A 14,066-nucleotide genomic window follows, 5' to 3' on the forward strand; every position below is an offset into this window, starting at 1 on the left:
TTTTGCTTTTTACAGACTTACTATACACTCACTCTTCATCCTCGGAATCAATAATTCTTCTTCTTTTCCTTGTTTTTTCATCTTCATCTTCGGCCTCTTCAGACTGTCTTCGGTACTTGGCAGCACCTTCTTCTTTTAAATGTGTTAGCCTCTCAGCACCCCGTTCGAATTCCTCTTCCTCCTCTTCATCATACTCTTCAATCTCTTCTTCATCGCCAGCAACAAAATCATCATTTTCATCGTACCCATCTCCCTCATAAGTTCGTTCAAATCTTTCATATGAACTTTCTTGGACTCTGGTGCCCGGGCTGCCACTTCTCTCCCATTTTTCTTCTTGTAATCGTCTTCTAGACTCCATTTGTCGTTTCATCTTCATCGCCTTACGCACATCTTCATCTGCAAGTCGTTGCTTCTCTAATGGATCAACATCTGTAATTGTGTTCAAGATTTTTTCTTTTTTGGTGATATTCTTGACAAGAATCTTTCTATGACTCGACGACGCCGGTAAAAGATTAATGGCTTTCGAAATAATCGAATCTGATTGTAAGATTTCAGCAGCTTGATGGCTTTTCACTAATAAATGATCAAGTAAAGGCAATTCTCTAACATCATATATCTCATTTCCCACTTTCAATGATACCGACCCGTCATTCCATTCCACAAAATGAGCGTTCGATTGTTTGACAATTTCATCATTGCCAGCATTATGGTATCTCCATCTAATTGTGTTTTCATTCAACAATTTCTCTGTCATCTGTTCGTTATGGATTTCCTTTGCAGTCAATCCCCTCTCTGCCCGAGCTTTATTATTGCTCTCTATCTGTTCCTTAAAACTGGAAGGATCGAATGGATGAGCTTCAATGTTTAAAAAGTCAGGAGTTTTCAATAACCTCACATCTTTTTCCATAACCAGCACAACTGCATGGCGTGGTAAAGACAAATCAATTATCTTTTTGGTGGTTTGTGATTCCTGTTCTTCTTCTTCTTCTTCCTCTTGCTCTTGCTCTTGCTCTTCCTCTCCAAACAAATCATCGATCTCTTCATCTACTTCATTTTGATTAATCTTCTCTTCATCAGACATTGTTACTAGACGGAGAAGTTGTTCAGTTTAGTTGCTTGTTTTTTTTTTTGTTTTTTTCTTTTTGGTTGTGCTGAAAAATATTTTTGGTTCAGACACGCATTTTTTTTTTCTCTCTCTATACAATACATAAATAGATACAATAATTCATACAAAAACAAATAATTACGGGTTAGGTTCACTTATCCAGTTGGTGAACGGACAGTGACGATGGCGGAGAAACTACTATAGCAGCAGGCATTTGTGGTGCTGACTGTATTTCAAGAGCGGAAGGCGGAGTTGACGACGATTTAATTGGAGACCCATCATTTAGTTTTAATTGTTGAAAATTCAAATCATCTAAATCTGATCCAATGTCACTCTCTATATCTGAATCAAATGGAATTGACCCAGTCACATTGTGTTGAAACCCCGCCACTAGACTATCGTGGGGTTCAGAAGTCACCGACTCACGATGTGGATAATTCTCTTTTGATAGATGTGATTCTTCATTTAACGGTGTGGTGCTGGTAGATGTTACATCACTTTCTTCGCGAGCAGGGATAGTAGTGGCGGCAATAGGTGATTTTATAGCAGGACTGGTTGATTCTGGAGCCGACACAGTTGTAGGCAACAATTTATACGAATATTTTATGAGAAATTCAACTACTGCCTGTGACAATGCATACTCAACAGGGTCCATATCATGGTTCGGGTGTGATAAAATAGATGGCTGGAAAATGGCTGCGAGGTTTCTTGAATTCATTAAATTCTCTTTCGATTGTGCTTGTACCATTGAAAGCAAGTCCAAAATGTAGAAAAGCAATTGCTTAGAAGCCAAGGGCAACTCATTCACTAGAAGTTTATACTCGTCAATAGCTTCGTGAATATCATTAGTTAATTTCTTATAACTCTTGGATTTTTTCTTGCTTTTGGTGTTGATTTCCTCTTCACTTAGTGGCATCGGCGCACTCTGTGAGAATACATTGGATGACGATTCTGAATTTTTTCGTGGGGCTATGTCGTGATTCAACTTGCCAATATTGGCTTCTGTTAACGGCTGGCTCATATCAGGGAAATATGAGTTACTGCTGTTGCCATTAGCTCTTGCTGTGTGAGGGTTTGGACTGCTAATACTCGATGTGGCAACTGCGGCTTTATATTTCATATAGTTGATTATCCTGCTCCTATTTCTGAGCGGGTCACGGAAAACCTCATACATATCTAGTGGTATCAAAGGTTCGGGTAATGCGTTCAAATACCTCCTTAAAATAGTGGCCGCATCGTGGACAGTGTAACCCTCCCAATTTAACTTTTTTCCAAAATCTGGAGGCGTGTTGAAGATTATCTGTAATTCTTTTAACCGTTTCGAGGACCCCCCAACTCTAAATATTCCCTCTACGGTCAACCCATTTTTCTTCAAATAAACACCACATTTGGCAACAACTATTGGAATCTTGCCGTAGTTTAACCCATCAGGGTTGTTATCAGTACCCAAAATTGAGATCTTCGCAAAGCCTTGTTCCAACGCATTATCTAATGTCACACCAAAGTATACATTCTGTTGGCGTACACTAGTTTCCGATGGATTGAGCGAATTAGATCTTACACGACTAATACCGCTGTGTACAGCATTTAAATAACTATTGCCTGATGGTGTTGATGGTTGATGCGGGTTGTGAAATAACGATGGGTTTTGTGGTATAGGTATATTCTGTGGTGGAGACGTGCTTAAGGGACTTTTTGAATCATTTTCGTTATCACTTACATGCGGTAACGATTCGTTGGACAAGACCATTTTCAAATTCCTCGTAAATGTATTAAACAAGCTCTTGCCTGTATTCGGTGATGACATGATTAACTATCTTGGTGTAAAACGAATGAACAAATAGAAGTGAAAAACCAAAAAAGAAAAGAAAAGAAAAGAAAAGAAAAAAAAAAAATTGTAACTGTTGGGTAGTAGATTTATGAAAATATAGCTAAAAGTGAAATAAGTAAACAATTAAAATAATATATATATATATATTATATATTCTGTTATATTGTGAGAATGGAAAAGGAGGCGGGGGAAGTTGAATTTACAAAAGAAAAAAGAAAATAATAAAAATTTTTATTGTTGATACTAACGTGTGAGTGAGTGTGTGTCCGTAGTCAAGTGGGTAGTAGTGCAAAATGTGCGAGAACTCATTTTATTGTTACATGCACTAAAGTACTATTGTCTTCTTTTGTCAGCGTTGTACAACCTTTCCATTGAATAGTATGTCTATATTATGCTTGGTAGGTACGTACGGTCACAACAGTATTCTAAAGGTGTGGGATTTTATTATGAACTTAATTTGTAAAGACCAAAACTCGACCATCTACACTTTGGTTTAGTCATGCAAGCACAACAGCAGCAACTATGAAAGCTAAATTTAGCACAAACTGTGTGTGTCAAAATATTCTTGCTCTTTTCTTTGGCTGAAAATATAGTCAGCCATTAATACGCTGTGTTTAACACGATTCGTAAGTTAGACATTCCATTAATGAGTGTACCATCAATAATCTCCCCATACCATTGTTTTATACACCTGACCAAAGCCAAACGTTTTTTTCTTTTTTTTGGTTGTTGTTGTTACAAACTTCAATTATTGTTCCGCCTCTGAAACTTTTCGTCGGAAATTTGAGTAAATCCTAACGAAAAAGATATAAATACGATAAACAGCATTATTTTTTTTTTTTTTTTTTCGTTTCGATATTTAGCAAGTTTGCGGTTGGAATGACACCTACAACAATCGTCGTTATTACACTTGCTCCTGAAACTGGATATTTCTGCCTTGTTTTCTTTCATGATTGGAAATGAATTCACCTCTAAACCAGTTTAGACAACTGTTAGAACTCTTGGTGTACAGAAACCTCTTAGTGTATCAACACCTGCAGATTTAGTACAGATTGATATTGTTTGGCTAGGGACAATATTCTTGATGGAATGTACACAAAACATGACCACTACCAAGAAGACTACTCTAAGAGGATTTCTATTCTTCACCAAGTCTTGATGACCGGCTAAACCAGTACAGATCAAAATCTAACTATCAAGTTCTAATCTGAAACAATAGTTTAACATGGCGATTAGAAACTATCAAGATGGTGTGGTTACACAAAATTCATTCTAAAAGGTCTAGACTTTTCCTGGTCGTTCAATTTTTTAATTCACCTAAAATAGAATTTGTGGAACAATTGTTTTTTCTCTAATTGTTTGCCTTCCTATTTGGGTGAATTTCCAACTATTTTAAGAAATACCGAGGCCAAACAAAAATAACATTTGGTTGCAGGGTTGAATTCATAGTACATTTTTCAAATCAATATATATATATATATAACAAAACTTTTATACAAATACTAACTACTCTAGTAGTAACCGAAACAAAACTAATAAAATACTTGTCAAGAAAATCTAAAATAACAATTGCAGGAACTAATGAAGATTGAGGTGTTTGTCCTACCCGAAATAATATTATACCTCTTAAATGAAGAGACCAATGAACGCAAAACTAGCGACCAACAAAGACATTGTGGTTGCAAACTTGGTGTTTGCCATATTAGCAACAGCAACAGAATGAGTGCTAGCAGAAGCAGCTGGTGAAGTTGCTTGGGAAACCCCAGTCTCCTTACCAGAAGTAACTGTCTTTGTAATGTTAACAACTTCAGTTACAATTTCATCAGCAGCTTTAGAAGCTTCAGCGACAGCAGTTTGGGCAACCGCGACAGCCTCAGAAGACTTTTGGGTCTGAGCAGCACTCAACTGTACGGAAGCAGCAGATGATTGTACAGCAGCTAATGATGTTTGTTTGGCAACTGCAGACTTTTGAACTTCAACCAAGCTAGAAACAGTCTTGATAGCTTCAGATTTAGCGGAACTCAAAGAACTCAATTCGCTTGCACAGCTAGCAACAACCTCTGTTTTATGAGCAGCTTCTGCACTCGATTTAGCTGCCTCGACAGATTGAATAGACGACTCGCACCAAACCACACTAGTGATAACCTTAACTTGTTCTGATGAAGCAGAAGCTTGTTCTGATTTGGCACTTGACTGTTCTTCACATGCTGATGATTGAACAGCAGCAGCAGAAGTTTGATCACAATATTCAGAAACATGAGTAATAATAACGGTGGATGTAATGACAATTCCAGAATCGTTGGTTATAACTTTATCTGTAGTAACTGGACCAGTAATAGATGTCACATCTGACTTGATGGAAGTGGATGGTTGTTCTATGGTAGAATTTCCGTAGCTTGATGAGGACAACAGTGAACTACTTGAAAGTGCCACACTTTCAGAAATGGCAACAGATGAGTTATTAGCAGATTGCGATGGAATAACTGAAACACCTGAAGTCTTTTGTGGAGCTTCAGAGGAAGATTCTGATGGGGTTTCAGATACACTGTAAGATGTTTCTTGTGGAACTTGGGATAAGGAGCCTGATACTGATGGGGTTTCAGATACACTGTAAGATGTTTCTTGTGGAACTTGAGATGAGGAGCCTGATACTGATGGGGTTTCAGATGCACTATCTGAAGTTGCAACAACAGCAGCAGCAGCTACACTTAAACTGCTTTGTACATTAGCTGGAACCATCCAGTATGGTTCCCAGACACCAGCAACAGAACAAATGGATGTACCCAAACTAGTAGCAGTAACAACGTCTTGTCCTTTACAATTTTTAGCAATACAGGACCCAATAGCTCCTGCAAATGTTGGCATAATACACAAACAGCCAGTATCCCAGTATGGACATGGAGTTGCGCCTGTGTTTTGGAACATACATGGCTTAGCACATTCTGGTAATTGATCGTAGATTCTATCAGCAAACCCATTGATGGAAGCAGTCTTGGCAACACTTGGGTAGATAGTGTATGGGTTATCTGCAGCAGTTGTTGTTGGTGCTTCTGTTATAGAAGATGAATCGGCACACACTAAGGACGCTAAAACGATTGAAATAACAATGGATGGAAGCATTGCTGAGTATCCTTTTGGTTTGACAATTTCACACCCAATCCCATTTTCAAATTTTGGGAACCAGGGCTCTATAAGTACCAAACCAAATCAACTATTCTCGAAATATACGGAATTTAGCGATATCCAATCATTGTATTATCCCTTTTAAGCAGCTAAAATCCACAAAGCAAATTTTAAATTATCGTAAGTTTTCGATATATCCAGATATTGCAACAAACCCGAAATTAAAAAAAAACGGCATCTATAGCATTGATTGGACAATCAGAGAATTTCCAAAGGTTTTTCTTTGTTGTGATAATTAATTTACGCGATTTTAATTTAATTGTCTATCCCATTGTTTTGGAATTGTGTAAGATTTTTACAGAAACGAGCTTTAATGTTAGCCAATCATCAACAGCAGTGGCAAGAAAAATTCAATGCCAATACTAAAAATTAGCAAACGAGACCCAATAGCTGCGTTAAGTCCGCAAAAAAAAAAATCTTGTTTCTATGGTTCTATTATACGATACCTTGATATGGGACCATCTTAATCTGCTAAAAACAAAAATCAGATTTTCTGTAAACTTCCAACTTATTGTGTTGGTGCCAATTACAAGGTTAAGAGAAAAAAAAAAAAGATTTGGATTGCTGATGAATCTGATAAGTCCAGTTACTAGAAGTCACAATTCCTTGGCATAAATAATTCATTCATTGGCCCTTTTTTTTTTTTTTCTTTTAGTCTTGTATTTTTCTTGGTTCCAAGCAGATCGTTAACGGCGATATCGGGCTTGTAGGAGCATTCTTTTTTCTTTGTATTACACTTGTCTAACCAAGGTTCTCCAGTTCAATAGAGTAACAATAAACATGGCAGGGGAAAGTGTCATATCAGTCAACGGTTTCACAGTTGAATGGATCAATCCATCATTGTGTGGAAATGCAAAGGGGCTATGAAGAGAGATTTGCAACATAGAGAATGTGGTTCCAAAACCCAAACAAACAAAAAAAAAAAAAAAATTCACAATTCCAAGAAGGCTGTATACAAATTCTGGGCATCTTCATCAGTATTTATCTAACCCTGTAGAACCTAATTTTTAGATATTTCTTCTTTTTCAACTCTTCAACTTATTACCTTGGCCATGGATGAAGAACTTCAAAAGCATTTGGAAATTTCAAGAAACACCAAGTATCAGTGGATTGCGTGCATTTTCAGTTTGGTTATATTTTTTGCAAACGGCATTGTTTTCTATTGGATTCCCAGACTTCTTAGAGATAAAAGATTTGTAAAGACAAACAGATTTAAATCGTATTTTGCGTTTGTTGACGTTTGGCAAACCATCAATACCCCATTTGCAATTAAACTTGGAAACAAAAAGTACTACTTCAAACCAAGTATAGCTGCCTTATTTGCATGTTTCATATTATTAAATGGCAAGTTATGCTATATTGAGACCGACGATTTGGATTACAAGCCCCGTGTCTTTATAATTGGGAAACGCTGTGCCAGAATCGCTTTGGGCCAAATGCCTGCAATGTTCTTATCTGTAACCAAAGGCGACTTCATTACTGCGATTACGGGTTTGACATACGAACGTGCTGCATTTTTACATGCCTGGTTTGCCATATTAATGTTCCTGATGATGACAGCACATGTTGGAATAATCGGGTTTTATTGGGCTCATCCAAATTTTGACATTGCCCCTAAGTACCCAAAATATGTATATGGGATTATTGGCTACGCATGTTTTGTGTTCTTGGTATTTGGCAATGTAGCGTTGATTAGACGTTATGCTTTCGATTTTTTTATGGTGAACCATCGAGTTCATTCTTTTATTATGTTGTTGATGGCCTTCTTGCACAATGATAGAGCTAAAGCCATGGTCATTCTTGCCATTCATTTGCTAGTTTTGGACAAGGTGTTTGGTAGAATCTACGGTATCATACATTCTATGAAATCTCCAACAAAAGGGTACTCCGAATTTGAAATACTAGATGATGAGACCGTTCGTGTCAATATCCCTGTAAAAACGTCGAAAACTGATCCAAACCCTTGGTACAGATTATTACTATTCAAATATGGCACTTGGTTAGCTGGCCTGCATGTTTACTTGAATGTAAGAAAAATCGATTTTTTCCAACACCATCCATTTGCTATTGCCAGCTTACCTGAATCTGGTAAAATAACTTTGGTTATTAAAAAGAGAAATGGGTTCACAAAGAAGTTGTACGATACAGTTCAAACAATGCGTGATCAACAAATTGCAAATGGAATCGATAGTGATGCCCCGGAACACAAAAGAGTATCTAACCCCCATATTGTTAAATTAAAAGCTGCTTTCCGTGGACCCTCACTGGGTAAATTTCAACCATTAATCACGTTTGACTCGGTGGCATTTCTTGCCCAGGATTATGGTGCATCTTTTGTCTTGCCACTTTGCTTGGATTTGTTGCAGACTATTGAAAGAAAGGAAGTGGCTAAGAATTATTTGGGAAGGCCAGCTCACCCTTATTTGAAAGTCTACTGGTCAGTGAAAAAATTAAATAACATCTACTGGTACGAAGATTTGATAAAAAAATTATTGCCGTTTATCAATTCAGGGAAGCTCACCATGAATGTGTTTGTGCAAGAAAGTGTTGAGTTTGAAGCTACTAGACTGGTGCCATCTAATCACAATACTAAAAAATTGGATATTGTTTCTGTCACCAGCGAACCCCTGTCAATTACAAACTCGGAAATAAAGTTTATATACGAGGAGCCAATGGAGGTATCGAAAGTAATTCAGACACATATTTCCAGTATGCATTTCCCAGAAGAAAATGGGTTCAGTTCACTTGCTATAATGAGTTGTGGACAGGATAACTTTGGAAGTCAAGTTGAAAGTGAGTCACAAAAGTACCGATGGGTTGAAGGTGCACCAAATATTTATTTCTATAATGAGTCCTACGAAACATAGAATTGTGTATAAATGTAAAACTCAAAAGTTGAGCAATATCTTTTCATCCCAAAAAAGGATAACCACAAGAGTACAAAGTTTAATTTTGCCCAGGGGGGGGGGATACATAACCTCACAGGACTAGAATCCTATAAAAGAAAAGCCCATTGACAGTTCTTTGACACTCAATCCCTCTTCTCTCATCAACCACCACCTAATGATTACCGAAAGCGAAAAAATATCCTTACCCAAAATTGATTGGGCACTTGATGCCTTGGAACCATATATTTCTAAAGAAATAAACGATTTACACATCAACAAAGTATGTCTACTATGCACCGAAAGTGTACAACCTCGAGTTACTAACCAAGTAAAACCAGCACCATGTTGCTTATGTAAACGGGTACAATGCGGCCATTGACGCATTAGAAAAAGCTGTTGGCAAAAAGGATGTCAAGTCGGTAGTTGAAATTCAGCAAAATATCAAGTTTCATGGTGGCGGACACACCAACCACAGTTTGTTTTGGAAGAATTTGGCCCCTGTATCTAAAGGCGGAGGAAAACATCCAGATACCAATTCCCCCTTGGGTAAACAAATCGCTGCTCAGTATGGATCCGTGACAAACCTTATTGATATTACCAATTCCAAATTGGCTAGCATCCAAGGTTCGGGCTGGGCGTTTATTGTCAAAAACAAGCAAAACGGAGGAGCTTTGGATGTGGTCACTACTGCAAATCAGGATACAATCACTGCTCCACATTTAATCCCAATTATTGCTATCGATGCTTGGGAACACGCCTACTACTTACAGTATCAAAATGTTAAGCTTGATTATTTCAAAGCAATTTGGAATGTGGTCAACTGGGCTGAAGCTGAGTCGAGATATTCTGCGTAACATTGTGTGTAAAACTGTATTGTAGTTTTACTTTCTTTCTATCGTTAAGTGCCGCGCCCCCCTCGCCAAAGAAAAATAAAAAAGCAAAAAAATATACACAAGTTTATGACCATTTGTTTCTTTTGTAATCTCCACTCTTATCAATCATGTTTGAAAAAGCAGTGTATCCGGCATTGGAGGAGTTGCAGCAACCACTCTCACAAGAACAACTTAGAATTTTAAAGGACCAATTAAATTCAGAAGAACCAACCCCTTCTGCACAAACAAAGTTCAATTATGCGTGGGGATTAATAAAATCCAATCACCACAAACAACAAGAGTATGGAGTGGAGATACTCACTGAGCTATACAAGAGTGAGAAAAGTATGAGGAGAGAGGTGTTGTACTATCTTAGTTTGGGGTCTTTGAAGATTGGTGACTATACTAATGCCAAGCGATATGTTGAAGCATTATTAGAAATCGAACCTGAAAATCAACAGGCTAGAGGGTTATTAAAAACCATAGATGACAAAATCACTACCGAAGGGTTAATCGGTATCGGGATTGCTGGTGGCGCTCTTGCAATTGGACTTGGATTGATTGGAGCTTTAGTCAGAAGGAACAGAAAATAGGAGAGGCAAAAAAAAAAAAAAAAAAAAAAATAGTAGGCGTAAATACAAATAATACACATATTCATTATGAATCATGAATTGGGAAATTCTATTGCAAGCAACGTGATTGATACATTTAATGGATTGACCATAAAATCGGGAAAGCCAGTTGTTAGATCAAATGGGGTAGAAGAGTGGACGGTGCTTGCTAGTGTGGTTGCAATTGTCAACAACAACATTATGCCAATTACCTTAGCAACAGGAGTGAAAACTTTACCAAACAAAGTCAGATCTTATTCAAATGGTTTAATGGTACATGATATGCATGCAGAAATATTAGCCCTTCGCTTATTCAATTATTATTTGCTAGAGAAGGACTGTCCATTGGTCGAGTACCTGGAGGATACTAGAAAGCTAAAATGTGATGTCAAGTTGGCACTTTTCATTAGTGAGCCCCCATGTGGTGATGCATCTATGTCATACATTTCCTCCAGCCTAACTGATAATGAACCTTGGACTCCACGAAAGAAACAAAAACTAAACAGAGGAAGAAACAATTTTGGTGAATTAGGGGTTGTCCGAACAAAACCTGGAAGATCAGACAGTTTGATAAGTTATTCCAAGTCATGCTCAGATAAATTGTGCTTGAAACAGTTGGTTGGTATATGCAATGCTACAACATCAACTTTGTTTAGGGATAACATTTTTCTTGATTATTTGGTGACTAAAAATCTTTCTTTTGAAGATTTCCATCGGTGCTTCAGAACAAGATTTGATCTACGAAACGCGACACATCCCCTACAGTTGCTAGCTTACAATTGCGATGGCTATGGATTTACAAAGAGTGAAAAGAAATCGCCGTCGCCATTGTGTCTTCTTCATATCGTTCCTTTGAAAGTGATTCAGGTTTTGAACAATGGTGTGAAAAATGGGTCCTTCATAAAAGACAAGCCTCCTAAGAAAGGTGGTGAAAGTATTATATGCAACCAACATTTCATGCGAAAGCTAAAACAGATACGTGATGTTGACTATCCAGATTATCTAACTTTTAAACACTCCAATAAGGAACGACTGGCATTAAAGAGGATGGGGAAGGAGAAACTAAAAGACTGGGTTCTGTCTAATGCCGACAATTTTTTATTATAGTGTCTATATTGTTATATACAACCTAATCAGAGTCTGATGCAGACCCCTCATCTTCAAATTCGGCCAACTGTTCAGCCTCAGTTGGCTCCATAGAAATCGCATACTCTGCACTTTCCAACAACTCAATCAATTTTTCATGATCACTAGAAACGTAGTCTTTGGGTTTCAAGTTGTGTTTGTCTTTGATTCTTGGATCAGCACCTGCGTCTAGCATGTTGTCGACAATAAAGTATCCATGCTCTGGCTCATCGTTGTTTGTGTATTTTACAGCCAAATGTAATGGGGTCTCTCCGTCTCTATTTTGCGGATCAATTTCAACACCTTCTATATCTAAAACTATATCTATGAACTCCCAGTTTCCCAATTGACATGCTAGATGCAAAGGAGTGTTACCAGTTATCACTTCTTTTGTTGTATTGATCAACTCTGCCAACTTTTCTTGGTCATTGTTTAACTCAACTTTGATAGATAGCAATAATTCCGTATTATTTCTTCTTGCTGATTCCAATATTTGCTCTGAGTATGAAGCACCTTCAGTTGAATTGCTTACTGGAGTATCTGTCATATTCGATGGTAGGGTGTTATTCAATTCTGAGAGAAAGAAAAGAAAAAAGGTGTAGCTTTTGGACAGCGAAAAATTGGCGGTGTTAAAAGAGGAATGCTAAGCGATAAACCCAACGCTGCCGTTTGTGTTTACAATATTACGTACTAACAAAGAAAAAAAACTATCTATCCTTTTCATCAATATAGCAACCATTCAAACATCGACAAATTCCAATCAAGAATAATTTATATTGAAAATGAAGAATTTGGCAAAAATCCTGAGCTGGGTGGGCAGCCTAAACTATCCAACCACATACCGCAGATAAAACAAAAAAAAAAGAAGCAAAAAAAAAAAGTTCGTTGCTGTTTCCACTTTCCCACCTCACCTTACACAACATCAACATGGTTAAACCAATTATAGCTCCATCGATATTAGCTGCTGATTTTGCAAATTTGGGTTGCAACTGTAAAAGGGTTGTGGATACTGGGGATGTTGAATGGTTGCACTTGGATGTGATGGATGGACACTTTGTTCCAAACATTTCCTTGGGTCCCCCTATTATTAGCAGTTTAAGAAAACAGTTCCCACGAGAGAGTGATAAGCCAATTGTTTTTGATTGTCATATGATGGTTTCAGAGCCAGATGAATGGATTGAAGAGATTGCTAAAGCTGGTGGCGACTCGTACACGTTTCATTTTGAAGCCACTAAAGACCCTGCAAGAGTAATAAAGAAAATCAAAGAGCACGGCTTGAAGGCAGCAATGGCTATCAAACCCAAAACCCCAGTTGAAGAGGTGTTCCCCTATGCTGACGATTTAGATATGGTATTGGTTATGACAGTTGAACCTGGGTTTGGAGGACAAAAGTTTATGCCAGACATGATGCCAAAGGTAGAAACATTAAGAGAAAAGTATCCTGACTTGGATGTTCAAGTTGATGGAGGGTTGGGAAAAGATACAATCCAACCTGCTGCAGATGCTGGTGCTAATGTCATTGTTGCAGGAACCTCAGTGTTCAAACCAGAAGACCCTAGACCAGTTGTCCATTATTTGAAAGAAACTGTGACTAATGCTATTCAAGCTAGAAATAAGTAGACACGCATATATATATATATTTATTTAGAAGGACTGTATACCTAAAGTAGTTCCTTCTGGATCAGAAACAACAGAATACCCATTCTTTTGATGGTTCTCAATAACACTCCATAGTGCCTTCTTGATTTGATCTAACTTTGTTTGCTTTTCCTGTTCTGATGTACTGTCAACTTCCATTGTTGTTTCGTCTTCCTTTTGGTTGTTGGCAGCTAAATACCTTTGATTTCTTGCAATCTTTTTAGCTCTTTTGTTGGATAATGTCTGAGTTGTCATGGTTGAGGTTGGTTGAGGGGTGTTCCCAGTATATAAAGCAACTGCCTTGGAGTCGGTTGGTCTTGGGGCAGTAGTTCCCTTGGCGGCATATCGAGAAGTGGACGATCTAGTAGCAGTAGTTCTACGTGAAGCTCTCTTTCTTCCTAATGATTTAGCATGACTCTGAGCATGAAGTTTGATTTTTGGTTTATTTATAGCGTTTCTACCTGCCATTGTTGGTTACTAAGGTGTATAAAGAAAGAAAAATTCAAAGGCATCTCAAAAAAAAAAAAAAAAAAATATCTTTTGTGATAAAGATATTTTGGAGAAAAAGCTGATATGCAGGATTGTAAATTTAGCAATATGACCATACTTCAATCAAGATCAATCTAGTCAATGTGGGTGCATAGTTAGTTTGGCCAGAGGACTCTGAACTTACAAAAGTTTAGTAATAGGAGTTAAATGTTGGTGAAACTTTTTTTTTTTTGGGGAAATTAGACAGAAAATAAAACCAAATTATGCAGATACTAACAAAATAAGCCAATGCAATTGCTATGCTGGTTCATAAGCTGACCCAAC

At 37.6% G+C, this 14,066-nt stretch overlaps 10 protein-coding genes across 10 annotated transcripts; 5 read left to right on the forward strand and 5 right to left on the reverse strand. All coding sequences in view use genetic code 12, as the record gives it.

Moving 5' to 3' along the window:
• Nucleotides 1-28: 28 nt before the first annotated feature.
• CD36_70280 (RNA polymerase-associated protein, putative) lies at nucleotides 29-1,081 on the reverse strand (the record flags this gene model as incomplete). The annotated part of the gene is made up of 1 exon (XM_002421203.1): nucleotides 29-1,081. One exon carries the CDS (start codon nucleotides 1,079-1,081, stop codon nucleotides 29-31), a length of 1,053 nt encoding a protein of 350 aa, XP_002421248.1.
• Nucleotides 1,082-1,256: 175 nt separating this feature from the next.
• On the reverse strand, nucleotides 1,257-2,912 carry CD36_70290 (GTPase-activating protein for RHO1, putative; the record flags this gene model as incomplete). The annotated part of the gene is made up of 1 exon (XM_002421204.1): nucleotides 1,257-2,912. One exon carries the CDS (start codon nucleotides 2,910-2,912, stop codon nucleotides 1,257-1,259), a length of 1,656 nt encoding a protein of 551 aa, XP_002421249.1.
• A 1,650-nt stretch (nucleotides 2,913-4,562) lies between these two features.
• Nucleotides 4,563-6,056, reverse strand: CD36_70300 (cell surface protein, putative; the record flags this gene model as incomplete). Its single annotated transcript, XM_002421205.1, has 1 exon — nucleotides 4,563-6,056. The coding sequence occupies one exon, from the start codon at nucleotides 6,054-6,056 to the stop codon at nucleotides 4,563-4,565; it is 1,494 nt and encodes a 497-aa protein (XP_002421250.1).
• A 1,115-nt stretch (nucleotides 6,057-7,171) lies between these two features.
• Nucleotides 7,172-8,986, forward strand: CD36_70310 (ferric reductase transmembrane component precursor, putative; the record flags this gene model as incomplete). The annotated part of the gene is made up of 1 exon (XM_002421206.1): nucleotides 7,172-8,986. The coding sequence occupies one exon, from the start codon at nucleotides 7,172-7,174 to the stop codon at nucleotides 8,984-8,986; it is 1,815 nt and encodes a 604-aa protein (XP_002421251.1).
• Nucleotides 8,987-9,182: 196 nt separating this feature from the next.
• SOD3 (manganese-containing superoxide dismutase, putative) lies at nucleotides 9,183-9,861 on the forward strand (the record flags this gene model as incomplete). Its single annotated transcript, XM_002421207.1, has 2 exons — nucleotides 9,183-9,287; nucleotides 9,346-9,861. The coding sequence occupies 2 exons, from the start codon at nucleotides 9,183-9,185 to the stop codon at nucleotides 9,859-9,861; spliced, it is 621 nt and encodes a 206-aa protein (XP_002421252.1).
• A 146-nt stretch (nucleotides 9,862-10,007) lies between these two features.
• Nucleotides 10,008-10,472, forward strand: CD36_70330 (mitochondria fission protein, putative; the record flags this gene model as incomplete). The annotated part of the gene is made up of 1 exon (XM_002421208.1): nucleotides 10,008-10,472. One exon carries the CDS (start codon nucleotides 10,008-10,010, stop codon nucleotides 10,470-10,472), a length of 465 nt encoding a protein of 154 aa, XP_002421253.1.
• A 66-nt stretch (nucleotides 10,473-10,538) lies between these two features.
• Nucleotides 10,539-11,597, forward strand: CD36_70340 (tRNA-specific adenosine deaminase, putative; the record flags this gene model as incomplete). The annotated part of the gene is made up of 1 exon (XM_002421209.1): nucleotides 10,539-11,597. One exon carries the CDS (start codon nucleotides 10,539-10,541, stop codon nucleotides 11,595-11,597), a length of 1,059 nt encoding a protein of 352 aa, XP_002421254.1.
• A 22-nt stretch (nucleotides 11,598-11,619) lies between these two features.
• CD36_70350 (putative ankyrin repeat-containing protein ygl242c) lies at nucleotides 11,620-12,162 on the reverse strand (the record flags this gene model as incomplete). Its single annotated transcript, XM_002421210.1, has 1 exon — nucleotides 11,620-12,162. The coding sequence occupies one exon, from the start codon at nucleotides 12,160-12,162 to the stop codon at nucleotides 11,620-11,622; it is 543 nt and encodes a 180-aa protein (XP_002421255.1).
• Nucleotides 12,163-12,542: 380 nt separating this feature from the next.
• Nucleotides 12,543-13,235, forward strand: CD36_70360 (pentose-5-phosphate 3 epimerase, putative; the record flags this gene model as incomplete). Its single annotated transcript, XM_002421211.1, has 1 exon — nucleotides 12,543-13,235. One exon carries the CDS (start codon nucleotides 12,543-12,545, stop codon nucleotides 13,233-13,235), a length of 693 nt encoding a protein of 230 aa, XP_002421256.1.
• Nucleotides 13,236-13,259: 24 nt separating this feature from the next.
• Nucleotides 13,260-13,721, reverse strand: CD36_70370 (conserved hypothetical protein; the record flags this gene model as incomplete). Its single annotated transcript, XM_002421212.1, has 1 exon — nucleotides 13,260-13,721. The coding sequence occupies one exon, from the start codon at nucleotides 13,719-13,721 to the stop codon at nucleotides 13,260-13,262; it is 462 nt and encodes a 153-aa protein (XP_002421257.1).
• Nucleotides 13,722-14,066: the final 345 nt, after the last annotated feature.

The sequence above is a fragment of the Candida dubliniensis genome, chromosome 7 (genome assembly GCF_000026945.1).
Source record: "Candida dubliniensis CD36 chromosome 7, complete sequence".
NCBI lineage: Eukaryota > Fungi > Ascomycota > Pichiomycetes > Serinales > Debaryomycetaceae > Candida > Candida dubliniensis.